The sequence below is a fragment of the Salvelinus sp. IW2-2015 genome, linkage group LG19 (genome assembly GCF_002910315.2).
Source record: "Salvelinus sp. IW2-2015 linkage group LG19, ASM291031v2, whole genome shotgun sequence".
NCBI lineage: Eukaryota > Metazoa > Chordata > Actinopteri > Salmoniformes > Salmonidae > Salvelinus > Salvelinus sp. IW2-2015.
In genome coordinates, this window is record NC_036859.1 from 798,453 (window position 1) to 817,648 (window position 19,196).

The following is a 19,196-nucleotide window of genomic DNA, read 5'->3' on the forward strand; positions in this document are numbered from 1 at the left end:
CTGACAGTTGTGGCTGCTTTGTGTGATGTATTGTTGTCTCTACCTTCTTTCCCTTTGTGCTGTTGTCTGTGCCCAATAATGTTTGTACCATGTTTTGTGTTGCTACCATACTGTGTTGTCATCTTAAGTCTCTCTTTATGTGGTGTTATCTCTCTTGTTGTGATGTGTTTTGTCCACTGCCAGAGCCCTGCAAAATGATCTCCAGCAGGCCACAAATGTGCATGTGTCTGCTCAAACGGTCAGAAACAGACTCCATGAGGGTGGTATGAGGGCCCGACGTCCACAGGTGGGGGTTGTGCTTACAGCCCAACACCGTGCAGGACGTTTGGCATTTGCCAGAGAACACCAAGATTGGCAAATTTGCCACTGGCGCCCTGTGCTCTTCACAGATGAAAGCAGGTTCACACTGAGCACATGTGACAGACGTGACAGAGTCTGGAGACGCGTGGAGAACGTTCTGCTGCCTGCAACATCCTCCAGCATGACCGGTTTGGCGGTGGGTCAGTCATGGTGTGGGGTGGCATTTCTTTGTGGGGCCGCACACCTCCATGTGCTCGCCAGAGGTAGCCTGACTGCCATTAGGTACCGAGATGAGATCCTCAGACCCCTTGTGAGACATATGCTGACACACGCACATTAGTGGCCTGCTGGGGTCATTTTTCAGGGCTCTGGCAGTGCTCCTCCTTGCACAAAGGCGGAGGTAGCGGTCCTGCTGCTGGTTGTTGCCCTCCTACGGCCTCCTCCACGTCTCCTGATGTACTGGCCTGTCTCCTGGTAGTGCCTCCATGCTCTGGACACTACGCTGACAGACACAGCAAACCTTCTTGCCACAGCTCGCATTGATGTGCCATCCTGGATGAGCTGCACTACCTGAGCCACTTGTGTGGGTTGTAGACTCCGTCTCATGCTACACTAGAGTGAAAGCACCGCCGCATTCAAAAGTGACCAAAACATCAGCCAGGAAGCATAGGAACTGAGAAGTGGTCTGTGGTCACCACCTGCAGAACCACTCCTTTATTGGGGGTGTCTTGCTAATTGCCTATAATTTCCACCTTTTGTCTATTCCATTTGCACAACAGCATGTGAAATTTATTGTCAATCAGTGTTGCTTCCTAAGTGGACAGTTTGATTTCACAGAAGTGTGATTGACTTGGAGTTACATTGTGTTGTTTAAGTGTTCCCTTTATTTTTTTGAGCAGTGTATATTTTTAAACGGAAACTCTGACACAAACACCTCAAGAAGACTATGTTAGCCTACTGAGCTGAAACCACCTGAAGCCTTTGCATTCATTATATCTGGGAAAAGGCTGAAGCCAGTCTTCAGGTCTCAGGCAATGTTACTCATCCCTCTAGCATAGTTAACCAGTGAGACGGTTGGAAGATTCCTGGAATAAGGAGAGAATAAGCAGGAAATCCAGGAATCCTCTAACCAGGATTTCTGAAAATCTGTAGCCGATGTGAGAAATACCTTTAAAATATAATATACTTTCATGAAATCACAAGTCCAATACAGCAAATGAAAGATAAACATCTTGTGAATCCAGCCAACATGTCCGATTTTTTAAATGTTTTACAGCGAAAACACAACATATATTTGTTAGCTCACCACAATAGCCCAAAACACAACGCCATTTTTTCACCGTAAAGATAGCTTTCACAAAACCCACAAATAGAGATAAAATGAATCACTAACCTTTGAACAACTTCATCAGATGACAGTCTTATGACATCATGTTATACAATACATTTATGTTTTGTTCGAAAATGTGCATATTTATAGCTACAAATCGTGGTTTTACATTGGCGCCATGGTCACAAATGGCTCCAAAATGTCCGGAGAAATTTTAGAGAGCCACGTAATCTAACAGAAAAACCCATCATAAACTTTGCTGAAAAATACATGTTGTACATATAATTAAAGATACACTGGTTCTTAATGCAACCGCTGTGTTAGATTTAAAAAAAAATAACTTTAGTAAAAAGCACAGCATGCAATAATCTGAGACAGTGCTCAGCCATTCTCCGCCATGTTGGAGTCAACAGAGTCAACAAAAATACGAAATAACATCATAAATATTCCCTTACCTTTGATGAACTTTCATCAGAATGCAGTGCCAGGAATCCTAGTTCCACAATAAATCGTAGTTTTGTTTTAGAATGTCCATTTCTTCTGTCGAATTAGCAACTTTGCCTAGCATGTGTAGCTCACGTGTCCATGAAGATTTGACGCATTGAACGAAAACTTCTAAATGTGATAATAAAAGTCGAATAAACTGGTCAAACTCAGTTGAGAATCAATCTTCAGGATGTTTTTCTCATATATATCCAATAACGTCCCAGACGGAGCATTTCTTCGTGTCTACCTAACGCATTGCAGACATGCCCAGGTGCGTTGCCAAGTACTGCCAATATGGCTGACCTGTCACTCCAAAAGCTCTCATTCGGTCCCACATCAGGCTAGACACCTCATTCCACATTCTACTGCCTGTTGACATCTAGTGGAAGGCGTATGAAGTGCATACAGATCCATAAATACAAGGCAATTGAATAGGCGATGCCTTTTACAGAGACCCATTTCAGAAGTTTGCCTGCCAAATAAGTTCTGTTTTACTCACAGATATAATTCAAACAGTTTTAGAAACTTCAGAGTGTTTTCTATCCAAAAGTAATAATAATATGCATATCATATGATCTAGGACAGAGTACGAGGCCGTTTAATTTGGGCACCATTTTATCCAAAAGTGAAAAGGGCGCCCCCTATTTCCAAGAGGTTAAACAGGGCAACATTCAAAGCCACGGGTCCAAACGGATTACCAGGACGTGTACTCAAAGCATACGTGGACCAAATGGCAAGTGTCTTCACTGACATTTTCAAACTCCCTGACCGAGTCTGTAAAACCTACATGTTTCTAACAGACCACCATAGTCCCTGTGCCCAAGGAAGCGAAGGTAACATGCCTAAATTATTACCGCCCCGTGGCACTCATTGAAAGGTTGGTCATGGCTCACATCAACAGCATCCTCCCGGATCAACAGATACACACAGATGACGCAATCTCAATCGCACTCCACACTGCCCTTTCCCACCTGGACAAAAGGAACACCTATGTGAGAATGCTTTTCAATGACTACAGCTCAGCGTTCAACACCATAGTGCCCTCAAATCTCATCACTAAGCTAAGGACCCTGAGACTAAACCCCTCCCTCTGTGGATCCTGGACTTCCTGACGGGCCGCCCCCCAGATGGTAAGGGTCGGCAACAACACGTCTGCCACGCTGACCCTCAACACTGGGGCCCCTCAGGGGTGTGTACTTAGTCCCGTCAAGTACTCCCTGTTCTCCGACGACTGCGTGACCAAGCACGACTCCATCATCATCATTGAGTTTGCTAACTACTGACAACGATGAGAGCCTATAGGGAGGTCAGCGAACTGGCAGTGTGGCGCCAGGACAACAACCTCTTCCACAATGTGAGCAAGACAAAGGAGCTGATCGTGGACTACAGGAAAAGGAGGGCCGAACAGGCCCCCATTAACATCAACAGGGCTGTAGTGGTGTGGGTCGAGAGTTTAAAAGTTCCTTGGTGTCCACATCACCAACAAACTAGCATGGTCCAAACACACCAAGACAGTCGCAAAGAGGGCACAACAACGCCCTTTCCCCCTCAGGATGCTGAAAAGATTCGGCATGGGTCCTCAGATCCTCAAAAAGTTATACAGCTGCACCATCAAGAGCATCCTGACCGGTTGCATCACCGCCTGGTATGGCAACTGCTCGCCATCTGACCGTAAGGCGCTACAGAGGGTAGTGCGTATGGCCCAGTACATCACTGGGGCCAAGCTTCCTGCCATCCAGGACCTATATAATATGTCAGAGGAAAGCCCATAAAATTGTCATGGACTGCAGTCACCCAAGTCATAGACTGTTTTCTTTGCTACCGCACGGCAAGCGCCAAGTCTAGGACCAAAAGGCTCCTTAACAGCTTCTACCCCCAAGCCATAAGACTGCCAAACAATTAATCAAATAGCCACTAGACTATTTACATTGTCCCCCCCACCCCCCTTCATTTTTTTTTGTACACTGCTGCTACTCGCTGTTTATTATCTATGCATAGCCACTTCACAGCTACCTACTTGTACAAATTACCTCAACTAACCTGTACCCCTGCACACTGACTCGTTACTGGTACCCCCTGTATATAGCCTCGTTATTGTTATTTTATTGTGTTACTTTTTATATATTTTTTTTAGTTTGGTAAATATTGTTCTTGTAAAAAGAAACATTGTAAAAACTGTTCTTGAACTGCACTGTTGGTTAAGGTCTTGTAAGTAAGCATTTCACGGTAAGGTCAACACTTGTTGTATTCGGCGCATGTGACAAAGTTCGATTTGATTTGATCACACGCCCACAGAAACTCACTGGTCTTCGTTGCGGAACACGCCCCAGATAACACTGACTCCGATGCAGAAGGCTGACAGCAGCAGCATGCGGACCTGAGGCCTCTTGTGGCAGTAGGGAAGGTTGTTCTCTGGGATCCTATATCCACACACAACAAACCAGGAAGTTAGAAGTTAGAAAAAGTAAAAAAACAACAATAGTTAGAGAAGAGTAAACTATTTGCATTGATTCAGTTAGTGTTTTTAAATGGTTGATTGAATAGGCCTACTCTTCTTGTGATTTGTGTTGTTAGGTTGATTGGGTACCCCTTAATCTGTGAATATGAACAGATCTTTGTTAGGTTTATTTGATAAGTCTCTCACCTGCACTTGCCAAAGGGGAGTCTCCTCACAAAGGGCCAGAGACAACTGTAGAGGCCAACAGACGAGGCCAGGCAGAATATCCCAATAATGATATACACTAAACCGACAGAGAGCGCGAGGATTAGCATACACTATATACACACAGAGAGAAATTAACAGGAGGGCTGTGGCTAAAGCAACAAACAAACAAAAGGTATGTAGAACTCAGATCGAGTGTCTGTGGGATGAAGTTAACCTCCCCTTTCATGTAAAAAAGGCATGACCATCATGCTTTTAGGGAAAGAGGATTAAATCTTGTATTAACCTGTTATGGCTGAAGGGGCAGTATTGAGTAACCTGGAAAGAGGTGCCCATTTCAAACGGCCTCGTACTCAATTCTTGCTCGTACAATATGCATATTATTATTACTATTGGATAGAAAACACTCTCTAGTTTCTAAAACCGTTTGAATTATTTCTCTAAGTGAACCAGAACTCTTTCTGCAGCCCATTTCCTATCCGGAAGTGAGATTTCCAAAAGCGAGGTCTTTGTTCAAGAGCTTGTCTATAAAAGGGCATGTCACTTGGGACTATAGAAACACGTCATACACCTTCCCCTGGGTGTCAAGCGGAAGTGAGAGCAGAAATGAGTTGATTATCTTGTTCTGGGATTGAATACATCCTCTTGGAATGAGAGGTCCGCCATTATTTTTTTTTTTAGAAGGCGCGAAGTTGGACCTGGAATCGCCTTCTGGAAAACCGTCGTTATGGGTGAATATGATCTCCGGCTTAGATTTTATTTGATACATGTCACAATATCATCCTAAAGTATGTTTTTTCAATATAGTTTAATTATATTATTGAAATTTATTTGGGACTTTAGGCGTGATGCGTTGTATGAATTTGATCAAGAAGGAGAGGTTAGCGCCGCATGGCCAGTGTGCTTGCTAATTCAAGAGGGAAAGAGTTCGTTCTGGATCCAAACAAAGACGGTTCTGGACAAAGGACCCCTTGTACAACATTCTGATGGTTTACGAAGATCAACAAAGATAAGGACCCAATTTGGGATGCTATTTCATATATCTGTCGAAATGTGCTATCGCTACCGATTACTTGGAATCAATGCTGTTGTGTGTTAGCTATTGCAGTAAGCTAATATAACGCTATATTGTGTTTTCGCTGTAAAACACTTAAAAAATCGGAAATATTGGCTGTATTCACAAGATCTTTGTCTTTCATTTGCTATACACCATATATTTTTCTGAAATGTTTTATGATGAGTAATAGGTAGTTGACGTGGGTCTGTATTTACTCTGGCTACTCCCGTGCTATTTCTGACTGTAGCTATGATGGTAGCAGTAATGTAAAACTGATTTATAGCTCAAATATGCAAATTTTCGAACAAAACATAGATTTATTGTGTAACATGTTATAGGACTGTCATCTGAGGAAGTTGTTTCTAGGTGTTTGGTTGGATCTTGGTTAGTTAGGTTGGCTTTGTGCATGCTACCTGTGCTGTGAAAAATGTCTGTCCTCTTTTGTATTTGGTGGTGAACTAACATAAATATACGTGGTGTTTTCGCTGTAAAACATTTAAAAAATCGGACACGTTGGCTGGATTTCACAAGATGTTTATCTTTCAAATGCTGTATTGGACTTGTTAATGTGTGAAAGTTAAATATAAAAAAAAATATAGATTTTGAATTTCGCGCCCTGCACTTGAGCTGGATGTTGTCATAAGTGTACCGACCTCAGGCTTGCAGCCCTAACAGGTTTTAAACTGTCAGTTTGACCAATGCCAGTCATTTTCTCTGTGACAGAAAACTTTAACCCCTGCAGGAAGGGCGGTGTATTTCAACTACCTTATTATTATGTAATTACTTATTTTTTTACTGACAACTGCAAAAACAGGTAGAGAGAAAGAGAGACATGGAGAAAGGCTGAGGGAGGCGGACAGACAGACAAAGAGAGAGAGACAGAACGCTACAGGTAGAGAGAGAGAGGTAGAGATAACAACAGCTACAGGTGTATATCTAGGTGTGTACCCAGGTGGTCGTAAAAGAAGTAGAGCAGCACCAGCATCGAGCAGCACATGACCACAAACACAGAGATCATGATGGGCGTCACGTCCACCGTCTCATCCTGCTTTTCCGCGCTGTCGTCACGCTTGTGCCTCATGTAGCGCCTGCAGAGGGACACAACAGGGACACATGAGGGAAGTTGCCCCTGGGATGCCGAACTGACCTCTGATCAGTAGAGGCAATTTCACTCTAGCCCTCTCTCTCTCTCTCCACTCTGCTCTTAGTCACCCAGGCAACGGCCACTCAGCCTTGCAGTGTAGCTGGCTCTTTCTCTCTGGTCAACGTCACTACTGAGTCACTATAAACGACAACACCAGTCACACAGCCATGCTCTCCACTCCACATAGAATGTCTCTTCAGACAACACGAGGATTCACTCAGCCTTGCCCTATGACACTACCTCCACACGCAGTAGAATGAGTCTTCAGACTGCAATTCAATGGGATAACATCGGACAAGATTAAACTGTGTTGGGTGGGTTTTCCCCAGAGATGATAACTAGGGATGTTAATCTGACTCTATACATGGGCTCTAATTCGATACAGGAACGATCCATTTTAATTCGAAACAATTCGGTTTGATTAGAGAACGAATCGATGCGATTCGGTAAGATACACTAACATTTGTTGCATAAACGCATACATTTTCCATTCTAAATTAAAATGGCGCCGGAGCAGAAGGCAGACGTTTTACATGCCCCCAACCGATTGTGTTTTTTTTWTTTTTTATCTGCGTTGTTTGTAACTTCTTTACTATTTTTGTACATAATGTTGCCGCTGTCATTCGAAAATAACTTCTAGACATCAGGACTGCGATTACTCACCACGGACTAGCGGAATCCTTTTTCTTCTTTGACGACTCTGTCAAGCCCGAGGCGGAGGATATACGGCTCCCTCAGGAACATGCCCCGACCCCAGTGATCTGCGTGAAGAGTCGGAGAAAGAGTGGCCGGATGGCGGCCTGCCTTCTGAGGAGTAGGCAGCGATCGAATAAACCCCTACTCCCCTCAATTCTGCTCGCAAACATGCAATCTTTGGACAATAAAATGGACGAGTTATTGGGAAGATTAAACTACCAAAGGGACATTAAAAACTAACATCCTATGCTTCACGGAGTCGTGGCTGAGCGACGACAATATCAACATACAGCTGGCTGGTTATACGATGTACCGGCAGAATATAACAGCGGCGTCTGTTAAGACAAGGGGAGGCGGTCTATGTATTTTTGTAAACAACAGCTGGTGCACGATATCTAAGGAAGTCTCGATCCATTGCTCGCCTGAGGTAGAGATAAGCTGCAGACAACATTACCTACCGAGAGAGTTCTAATCTATATTCTTTGTAGCTGTTTACATACCACCACAATCAGAGGCTGGCACCAAGACAGCATTGAATGAGCTGTATTCTGCCATAAGCAAACAAGAAAACGCTCACCCAGAGGCGGCGCTCCTAGTAGCCAGGGACTTTAATGCAGGGGAAACTGAAATCAGTTTAACCTAATATCTATCAACATGTTAAATGTGCAACCCGAGAGAAAATAACTCCAGACCACCTTTACTCCACACAGAGACGCGTACAAAGCTCTCCCTCGCCCTCAATTTGGCAAATCTGACCATAATTCTATCCTCCTGATTTCTGCTTACAAGCAAAAATGAAAGCAGGAAGCACCAGTGACGAGATCAATAAAAAAGTGGTCAGATGAAGCAGATGGTAAGCTAAAGGACTGTTTTGCTAGCACAGACTGGAATGTGTTCCGGGATTCCTCCAATGGCATTGAGGAGTACACCACATCAGACATTGGCTTCATCAATAAGGACACAATTGACATCGTCCAAACGGTGACCATACGTACATACCACAACCAGAAACCATGGATTACAGGCAGCATCCACACTGAGCTAAAGGCTAGAGCTGCCGCTTTCAAGGAGCGGGACCCGGAAGCTTATAAGAAATCCCGCTATGCCCTCCAACGAACCATCAAACAGGAAAAGCATCAAAACAGGACTAAGATCGAGTCGTACTACACCGGCTCCGACGCTCGTCGGATGTGGCAGGGCCTGCAAACCATTACAGACTACAAAGGGAAGCACAGCCGAGAGCTGCCCAGTGACATGAGCCTACCGGACGAGCTAAACTACTTCTACGCTCGCTTCGAGGCAAATAACACTGAAACATGCATGAGCGCACCAACTGTACCGGAAGACTGTATGATTACGCTCTCCGCAGCCCATGTGAGTAAGAACTTTAGACAGGTCAACATTTACAAGGCCGCAGGGCCAGACGGGTTACCAGGACGTGGACTGCGAGCATGCGCTGACCATGTGTCTTCACTCACATTTTCAACCTCTCCCTGTTCGAGTCTGTAATACCAACATGTTTTAAGCTGACCACTATAGTGCCTGTGCCCAAGAACACTAAGGTAACCTGCCTAAATGACTACTGACCCGTAGCACTCACGTTTGTAGCCATGAAGTGCTTTGAAAGGCTGGTCATGGCTCACATCAACACCATCATCCCAGAAACCCTAGACCCACTCCAATTTGCATACCGCCCCAACAGATCCACAGATGATGCAGTCTCTATTGCACTCCACACTGCCCTTTCCACCTGGACAAAAGGAACACCTATGTGAGAATGCTTTTCAATGACTACATAGTGCCCTCAAAGCTCAACAATAAGCTAAGGACCCTGAGACTAAACACCTCCCTCTGCAACTGGATCGTGGATTTCCTGACGGGCCGCCCCCAGGTGGTAAGGGTAGGTAACAACACATCTGCCACGCTGATCCTCAACACAGTGGCCCCTCAGGGGTGTGTTCCCCCTCCTGTACTCCCTGTTCACTCATGACTGCACGGCCAGGCACAACTCCAACACCATCATTAAATTTGCCGATGACACAACATTGGTAGGCTTGATCACGAGACAGCCTATAGGGATGAGATCAGTGTGGTGCCAGGACAACAATCTCTCCCTCAACGTGATCAAGACAAAGGAGATGATTATGGACTACAGGAAAAAGAGGACCGAGCAGGTTGAGAGCTTCAAGTTCATTGGCGTCCACATCACCAACAAACTAACATGGTCCAAGCACACCATGACAGTCGTGAAGCGGGCACGACAAAACCTATTCCCCTTCAGGAGACTGAAAAGATTTGGCATGGCTCCCTCAGATCCTCAAAAGGTTCTACAGCTGCACCATCGAGAGAATCCTGACTGATTACGTCACTGCCTGGTATGGCAACTGCTCGGCCTCCAACCGCAAGACACTACAGAGGATAGTGCGAACGGCCCAGTACTTCACTGGGGCCAAGCTTCCTGCCATCCAGGACCTCTATACCAGGCGGTGTCAGAGGAAGGCCCTGAAAATTGTCAAAGACTCCAGCCACTCTAGTCAGACTGTTCTCTCTGCTACCACATGGCAAGCGGTACCAAAGCGTCAAGTCTAGGTCCAAGAGGCTTCTAAACAGCTTCTACCCCCAAGTCATAAGACTCCTGAACATCTAGTCAAATGGCTACCCAGACTATTCACATTGCCCCCCTCTCCATACCACTGCCACTCTCTGTTGTCATCTTTGCATAGTCACTTTGATTTACTCTACCTACATGTACATACTACCTCAACTAACCGGTGATCCCACACATTGACTCTGTACCGGCACCCCCCCTGTATATATTGTTATTTTTTTACTGCTCCTCTTTAAATCTCTTATTCTTATCCATATTATTTAGAACTGCACTGTCGGTTAGGGGCTTGTAAGTAAGCATTTCACTGTAAGGTCTACACCGGTTGTATTCGGCGCATGTGACTAATACAATTTTATTTGATTTAAATTCAAATCTGCTGCTGATGTAGCTCATGAGCTGGGCCTCTCTGAGCTGGAGCCGTCTGAGCTGACACGTGTGTGTGTGTGAGAGTGTAAATTATGTATGTCTATGGTGTGTACTATGTAGGCACCTGAGCTGAGCCAAAGGGAGACTCGGCATCTACCGACCCACTATCAGATCAGGGGCGGGGGGAGCCTGTTTTTTGTTCCCCCACTTTGGTTCTGAAATCACCGTCACTTGCACATTTTTCAGATTAAGTGTTTGAGCTAGTAATGTAACAATATTTAACGTTTACAAATTATCCAATGAATATGTAGTACAACTTTGGATTCCATCCATCCCATCTCAAAATCGAATGGTTTTGACTTTTCGCGTCGACCATGCAGTGCGCCTCGCAAACGCGATTGCCGTCCTCGTTATGAAATTATCAACTTTACCCTGTTTATCTTCAAATGACCAAATGCACTGATTGTTTAAAGCATAACTACCAAAACCATTGCTGATGGTGAACCTGAACAATCAAAATAAAATATATTGTAAGCACTGTTCAGCCGGTATAGCCAGATGAGTTGTCTTCAGAAGCTTACTTTTATACCAGTAAAACACACTTTTAAAACCACGCATAGATCACAATAACCTAGCAAATCACATATGTTGTCACTCAACTAATAAAGCCTAATATCACGCAAGCCATTTTAGCATTTGAATGCTGAAAGTGCAGCACAGATGTGCAAGATCAGGAACAGGCCGACTACCTCGGTCTGCGAGTTGAAGCTGGGCACAGTGCGCAGTTTGACAAGGCTACTGATATTGCCTGGGGTTATCCGGCATGCAAAATGACTTGTAGATTAATGACTGTCAACCCAGTTACATGCAGTTCGACACTTAAAGAGAGGACGCATCAGTTGTCACAGAAGATGAGCGGGGCCTCCCGAGTGGCGCAGTGGTCTAAGGCCAGAGATTCTGGGTTCGAGTCTAGGCTCTGTCGCAGCTGGCCACGACGAGAGACTCATGGGGTGGCGCACAATTGGCCCAGCGTCGTCCGGGTTAGGGGAGGGTTTGGCCGGCATGGATGTCCTTGTCCCGTCGCACACTAGCGACTCCTGCGGCGGACCGGGCGCAGTGCACGCTTACACGGTTGCCAGGTGTACGGAGTTTCCTCCGACACATTGGTGCAGCTGCCTTCCGGGTTAAAGGGGTAGTGTCAAGAAGCAGTGCGCCTTGGTTGGGTTGTGTTTCGGAGGATACACGGCTCTCAACCTTCGCCTCTCCCGAGTCCATACGGGAGTTGCAGCGACGAGACAAGACTAACTACCAATTGGATACCACAAAATATGGGGGGGAAAAAGGGGTAAAAAAATCTTTAAAAACATTTGCTAAACATTTTAGCAAATCGGCAATTTGTAGCATTTTTATCTATTTTCTGACAGGTGCGCGGTGCATGTGCACGGTCCGATGCACTTGTACCTTAAACATTTGAATCAGGGACTGATGCGTATCGGTGAATCATTACATCCCAAATGATAACCCTTGATAATTAAACCGTGGTCTAAATGAAGCCCCCCACCACACTTCCCTTGTAGTCTCAGAGCACACTGCTTTCCACAACTGTCTGTTGGAGTGGCTTAGGGTGGTATAGCGGTCTACGCTGCTGCCTCCAGATCACATATACTGCTGCAGCATTGATTTGAATCTGGCCCAATGCCATTTCAGCGCACACTCTCTCCTCTATTTCTCTCTACCTCTTTCCTATCCAAAAAACAAAAAAAAACATGTGACTCGTTAATATCATTCATTCATTCATTCATTTATGTTTGGTTTCTGAGCTTGAACTATTATTAATCATCAGTTATAAAAGAGACATGAGGGGTGCAATAATGAAGCTTGGGAGAGGCTGAGTGCAGGGAAAATGGTCACATGTGGAAGTACTGATAAGGGGAGGAACTGTTTAAGGCCCATTTGACTCAGCTCCCTGCCTAGCAATAAGGATACAATGTGTAGTGATAAGGAGGAGACTCCACCAAAAGTTGGGTATGTATACTACCACGGGTGAAACCATGTCTTTGTCTAATGCAGCTGTATTGAACCTCTGGGCAGAAAAACTTGGTTTAAAGCTTTCATAGTGTGCGATGAGTTTGTACTCTGAAAATTAGAAACTATTTATCTATATATACAGTTGAAGTCGGAAGTTTACATACACCTTAGCCAAATACATTTAAACTCAGTTTCACAATTCCTAAAATTTAATCCTAGTAAAAATTCCCTGTCTTAGGTCAGTTAGCATCACCACTTTATTTGAAGAATGTAAAATGTCAGAATAATAGTAGAGAATGATTTATTTCAGCTTTTATTTCTTTCATCACATTCCCAGTGGGTCAGAAGTTTACATACACTCAATTAGTATTTGGTAGCATTGCCTTTAAATTGTTTAACTTGGGTCAAACGTTTCGGGTAGCCTTCCACAAGCTTCCCACAATAAGTTGGGTGAATTTTGGCCCATTCCTCGTGACAGTGCTGGTGTAACAGTCAGGTTTGTAGGCCTCCTTGCTCGCACATGCCTTTTCAGTTCTGCCCACACATTTTCTATGGGATTGAGGTCAGGGCTTTGTGATGGCCACTCCAATACCTTGATTTTGTTGTCGTTAAGCCATTTTGCCACAACTTTGGAAGTATGCTTGGGGTCATTGTCCATTTGGAAGACCCATTTGCGACCAAGCTTTAACTTCCTGAATGATGTCTTGAGATGTTGCTTCAATATATCTACATAATTTTCCTACCTCATGATGCCATCTATTTTGTGAAGTGCACCAGTCCCTCCTGCAGCAAAGCACTCCCACAACATGATGCTGCCACCCCCCTGCTTCACGTTTGGGATGGTGTTCTTCGGCTTGCAAGCATCCCCCTTTTCCCTCCAAACATAACGATGGTCATTATGGCCAAACAGTTCTATTTTTGTTTCATCAGACGAGAGGACATTTCTCCAAAATGTACAATCTTTGTCCCCATGTGCAGTTGCAAACCGTAGTCTGGCTTTTTTATGGTGGTTTTGGAGCAGTGGCTTCTTCCCTGCTGAGCAGCCTTTCAGGTTATGTCGATATAGGACTCGTTTTACTGTGGATATAGATACGTTTGTACCCGTTTCCTCCAGCATCTTCACAAGGTCCTTTGCTGTTGTTCTGGGATTGATTTTCACTTTTCGCACCAAAGTACGTTCATCTCTAGGAGACAGAACGCGCCTCCTTCCTGAGCGGTATGACGGCTGCATGGTCCCATGGTGTTTATACTTGTGTACTATTGTTTGTACAGATGAACGTGGTACCTTCAGGCATTTGGAAATTGCTCCCAAGGATGAACCAGACTTGTGGAGGTCTACAATTTATTTTCTGAGGTCTTGTCTGATTTCTTTTGATTTTCCCATGATGTCAAGCAAAGAGGCACTGAGTTTGAAGGTAGGCCTTGAAATACATCCATGGGTACACCTCCAATTGATTCAAATGATGACAATTAGCCTATCAGAAGCTTTTAATGCAATGACATCATTTTCTGGAATTTTCCAAGCTGTTTAAAAGCACAGTCAACTCAGTGCATGTAAACTTCTGACCCACTGGAATTGTGATACAGTGAATTATAAGTGAAATAATCTGTCTGTAAACATCTGTTGGAAAAATGACTTGTGTCATGCACAAAGTAGATGTCGTAACCGACTTGCCAAAACTATAGTTTGTTAACAAGAAATGTTTGTAGTGGTTGAAAAACGAGTTTTAATGACTCCAACCTAAGTGTATGTAAACTTCGGACTTCAACTGTACACACACACACACACACAGTACTAGTAAAAAAAATGTGGACACCTACTCATTCAAGGGTTTTTCTTCCTTTTTACATTGTAGAAGTGAAGACATTAAAACTTTGAAATAAGACATATGCAATCATGTAGTAACGAAAGAAATTGCTAAACAAATCAAAATATAAAATATATTTGAGATTCTTCAAAGTAGCCACCCTTTGCCTTGATGACAGCTTTGTACACTCTTGGCTTTCTCTCAACAAGCTTCATGAGGTAGTCACCTGGAATGCATTTTAATTAACAGGTGTGCCTTCTTAAAAGTTAATTTGTGGAATTTCTTTCCTTCTTATTGCGTTTGAGCCAAACAGTTGTGTTGTGACAAGGTAGGGGTGTTCTTGCCATTATGGGAAGAACAGCTCAAATAAGCAAAAAGAAACGACAGTCCATCATTACTTTAAGACATAAAGGTCAGTCAATCCGGAAAACGTCAATAACTTTGAACGTTTCTTCAAGTGCAGTCGCAAAAAAACATCAAGCGCTATTTATTTAGAATTCAAGGCACACTTAACTACCATGGCTACCACAGCATTTTGCAGCGATACACCATCCATCTGGTTTGCGCTTAGTGGGACTATCATTTGTTTTTCAACAGGACAATGACCCAACACACCTCCAGGCGGTGTAAGGGCTATTTGACCAAGAAGGAGAGTGATGGAGTGCTGCATCAGATGACCTGGCCTCAACAGTCCCCCGACATCAACCCAATTGAGATGGTTTTGGATCAGTTGGACTGCAGAGTAAAGGAAAATCAGCCAACATGTGCTCAGCATATCTGGGAACTCCTTCAAGATTGTTTGAAAAGTATTCCAGGTGAAACTGGTTGAGAGAATGCCAAGCTGTCATCAAGGCAAAGGGTGGCTACTTTGAAGAATCTAACATCTAAAATATACACTTTTTTGGGGTACTACATGATTCCATATGTGTTATGTCATAGTGTTGATGTCTTCACTATTATTCTACAATGTAAAAATAGTACAAATAAAGAAAAACCCTTGAATGTGTAGGTGTCCATACTGTACATATCTGCCACACTTCTTGATGTCCTTGCTGATACTACTACCACCAGTCTCACTTGTTGTTGTCCTTACTGCTACTACTACTACTACCAGTCTTACTTCTTGATGTCCTTGCTGCCGGCCCAGTATCCTCCGATGGCCACCGTCCCCACAGCCATGAGGAAGATGACGACCATGTTGTAGTCCAGGAACGGCTCGCTCGGGGCGTACATGGCCACCTCTTGGCCCGGTCCAAACGTCTGCAGGGGACAGGAACATGGCATTTGGGTCAATTTATTGATATTTGTTAGTCAAGTTAATTGTCAAACATTACGTTTGTTTGAACAGAGTCACATACAGGAGGATGCAACATGCCAACGGCGGCAGATAAAACATGTCATAAATAGAACTGACCTGGTACCCTCAATGCGTTCTCTACATGTTAGAGAAATCTCTGATCTATAAGATATATGCTTTACGGAACATTGCACAATCCCACATTGTGCCTTGCTGAACAGTGTTGATGTAGCCTGGTCCCAGATCTGTTTGTGCCATCATTCCACTCCTTGTCATGCCAAACAAGCATGATGGCTGGTACCTAGGCTAATATTGGTTGGTCTCCCCTCTCACCTTACTGATGTCCAGCATGTCAGTGTAGCTGAGCAGCGCCACAGGGATGTCAATCTTCTCATACTGAGTCTTGTTTCCTGCCGGTGGGGTCTTATCAGGAAAAATAAATGAGCAAATACTGTACAGAACCAAAAGCCTTTTAGAAAAATCTATATTCAATCTATTATTCATACACCAAGTAGGCTACTAGGACAGATACACACGATGTCCTACAGTCACCTCCAAAATAATTGGCACCCTTGACAAAGCAAAAAAGTCTGTATAAAATAAATAATACAAATACTGTGCTATATTGTATGCTAAAATTATATTATGTTAAACTAATGCAATTGCTCAGAGAAATATTTTTGTTTAACAAGTAAAACAACCAGAAAATAGGTGTCAAAATTATTGGCAGCTCTGTTTTTAATACTCCGGCATATTTTTCAAAAATATTTCGTGAATTTGGAGAACACATTGGGAAGGATCTTAGACCATTCCTCCAAACAGAATATTTCCAGATCCTTGATATCCTTCAGTCTGCACTTATGGACCGCCCTCTTCCATTTAAACCACAGATTTTTAAAATCAGGTTCGAGTCAGGAGACAGATGGCCAATGCAAAATGTGGATTTTGTGGTCAATTAACCATTTCATTGTGAATTTTGAAGTGTACTTGGGGTTATTGATCCACAAGTTTCGGCCTCCTGGCAGAATCAGACAGGTTTTTGGCTAAAATATCCTGGTACTTGTTCAGGTCAACGGCATCAGGAACTCTACCAAGGGCCCCAGGACCAGTGGAAGCAAATCAGCCGCATAACATCAAAAGATCCACCACCATATAGGTAGGTACCAGTAGGTATGAGGATATTTTCTGCATACTTATTTTGACGCCAAACCCACCACTGGTGACTTAGTGACCCGAAGATACCAAGTTCTGTAATTTTCCAACTTTGGCTCTTAGATTTTTCTTTGACTCCCAAACCATCTTCTTCACTGTGCATGGGGACACTTGCGTCCAATACCAGGCAAGTTGACCACTGTTCCAGTGGTTTTAAACTTCTTAATTGTTGCCCTAATAGTGGTAAGTGTTCATTTTTCTAGCAATTTTTGTTGTACCTAATGCCTGATTTATGAAGGCGAACAACCATTTGTCTTGATGGATAAGACGTTGTACATGCGTGTTACCAATTTTTTTATACCCCCAGTGAAACGGGAAGACCACAATACAGTACAAACTGAGAACTTTTTTATTTTTTATTTTTTTAAGTAGAATGTTATTGCAGATTTCATTTTGTTTGATTTAATTTCTAAGAATCTTTAGTGGTGCCAATAATTTTGACACATATTTGAGAAAACATATTACTTCTTAAACAAACTCTATTTCTCGAAGCAATTGTATAATTTTTCATACAATATAGCACAGTGTATTTATATCATTTATTTATAGTATTTTTTGCTCATCTTTATCAAGGGTGCCAATAATTTGTGGTGACTGTATAACCTGGATACTAAGGTGTGTTCCAATGCTCTTATTCTGCTTCTCTCCTTCCAAGCCTATTAGAACTGCAGTAGTGAAGATCAAAGGAAACAGGAGAGATCGCTAAAGAACATAGACAAGTATGGAACCACAGGCTAACATGATAGGACTTGCTGAATGATATAGTTTGACTCTTACTAGCCTGTCTTTTCTGAATGATATGAGTTGATTCATGCCAGCCTGTCTATGATATGAGTAGTCTCTTACCAGCTTGTCTTTGCTAAATGAGTTGACTCTTACCAGCCGGTCTTTCCTGAATGATATGACCAGTAATGTAGTTGTAAACGCCGATTGCCATTCGCAGTAAGTAAAGTTGCGCTCCCTATACTTTCAATGCCTTTTTTTCTGCAAAAGGTGGGTGAACACAAATTTGGTTTTACCCTCCAATACACCATTGGATGACTCTTACCAGCCCGTCTTTGAAGAACGATTCACCTCTTACCAGTCTGTCTTTGCTGATGATGAGCAGGCCTTTAGCTCCGTTGAGCTGGGCCAGGCGGACCTTCTCGTAGAAAGTGCAGTTCCCCCTCATTACCATGGGGATACGATTGGGGAAGCCCCCCTCCGGGACGTCCGATGAGGAACACAGGACTGACGGTGTCAGGTCATAGATCTGGAGACGGGACTGGAGACAAAGGATAGGTTAACAATGGGGGCCGCTCGCAATGTTTCAACTTGTCAGGGCGGCTGTGTTTCGAGAGTATCCAGCATAGAGCACAAACACACACAAATGTTTGTCCGACATCTCTCGAGAAGTTAGGTTACTCCACCACTTACTGCTTTGTTGAGATGCTGAGGTAGACGAGCCCATTGGGAGTTGAAGAAGATGCAGTAATCTTTTCCTTTGCTCTGGCCTTTGTTTCTGAAATGGGCCATGCCGTATTCCCCGACAACCTTGCATAAGAGAATGAAGATTATTAACAGACGGTGACAGTGGTCAGAAGAACTGAAGATGTTTCATAGACTGGCCTTGACCTTGATAATGACTCTCAGTTCCATTACATTACACGTAAGAGTCGTTGGACGAAGGTGTAATGTTCAGACCGAGCCCCGACACTCAATCAGAACCAGTGGAGGCTGCTGAGGGGAGGACGGCTCATAATAACGGCTGGAATGGAGTCAAAGGAGTGGTATCAACCACATGGAAACCACGTCTTTGATGTGTAGGATACCATTCCATTGACTCCATTCAAGACATTATTATGAGCCGTCCTCCCCTCAGTAGCCCCCACTGATCTGAACATTAAACACGCATCGCTTGCAGTAAGCATAAGGACCGTATCTTTCATATAAGCAAGAAATCATTTTTTTTAAACTACAGGTTAAATTGACACACACTTTTACAGGGTTAGTGTTCCCACACAGCCATATCTCCATGTTAGAGCACGTTTACGGAAGACAGAGGGACTACCTGTCCTAATTAGCTCTCTAGCATGCTCCGAACACCTGTGTAACGGAAGAAGGCCGCCAGAAGCGTGTTGTCACCAAAAATATACTGTCGGCTGCAACTGTGATGAAGCCGGTTATAACACTGTACTGTAAGTGTATATTTTGCATTTGACA

At 43.7% G+C, this 19,196-nt stretch overlaps 1 protein-coding gene across 4 annotated transcripts in view; it reads right to left on the minus strand.

The window, feature by feature from the left end:
• sppl2 (signal peptide peptidase-like 2) overlaps positions 1–19,196 on the minus strand; it is a 48,534-nt gene that overhangs the window by 26,125 nt on the left and 3,213 nt on the right. For all 4 annotated transcript variants that reach the window (XR_011481558.1, XM_024009464.2, XM_070448749.1 and 1 more), the window contains exons 2-8: positions 18,411–18,527; positions 18,076–18,258; positions 16,116–16,205; positions 15,606–15,745; positions 6,784–6,923; positions 4,761–4,857; positions 4,420–4,536 (exon numbers count right to left, since the gene is read on the minus strand). Coding sequence is in view for 3 of the 4 variants with exons in the window: in XM_024009464.2 (XP_023865232.1) it covers positions 4,420–4,536; positions 4,761–4,857; positions 6,784–6,923; positions 15,606–15,745; positions 16,116–16,205; positions 18,076–18,258; positions 18,411–18,527 (884 nt within the window). In the remaining variant the exon portion in view is untranslated. The remainder of the gene's footprint in view (positions 1–4,419; positions 4,537–4,760; positions 4,858–6,783; positions 6,924–15,605; positions 15,746–16,115; positions 16,206–18,075; positions 18,259–18,410; positions 18,528–19,196) is intronic.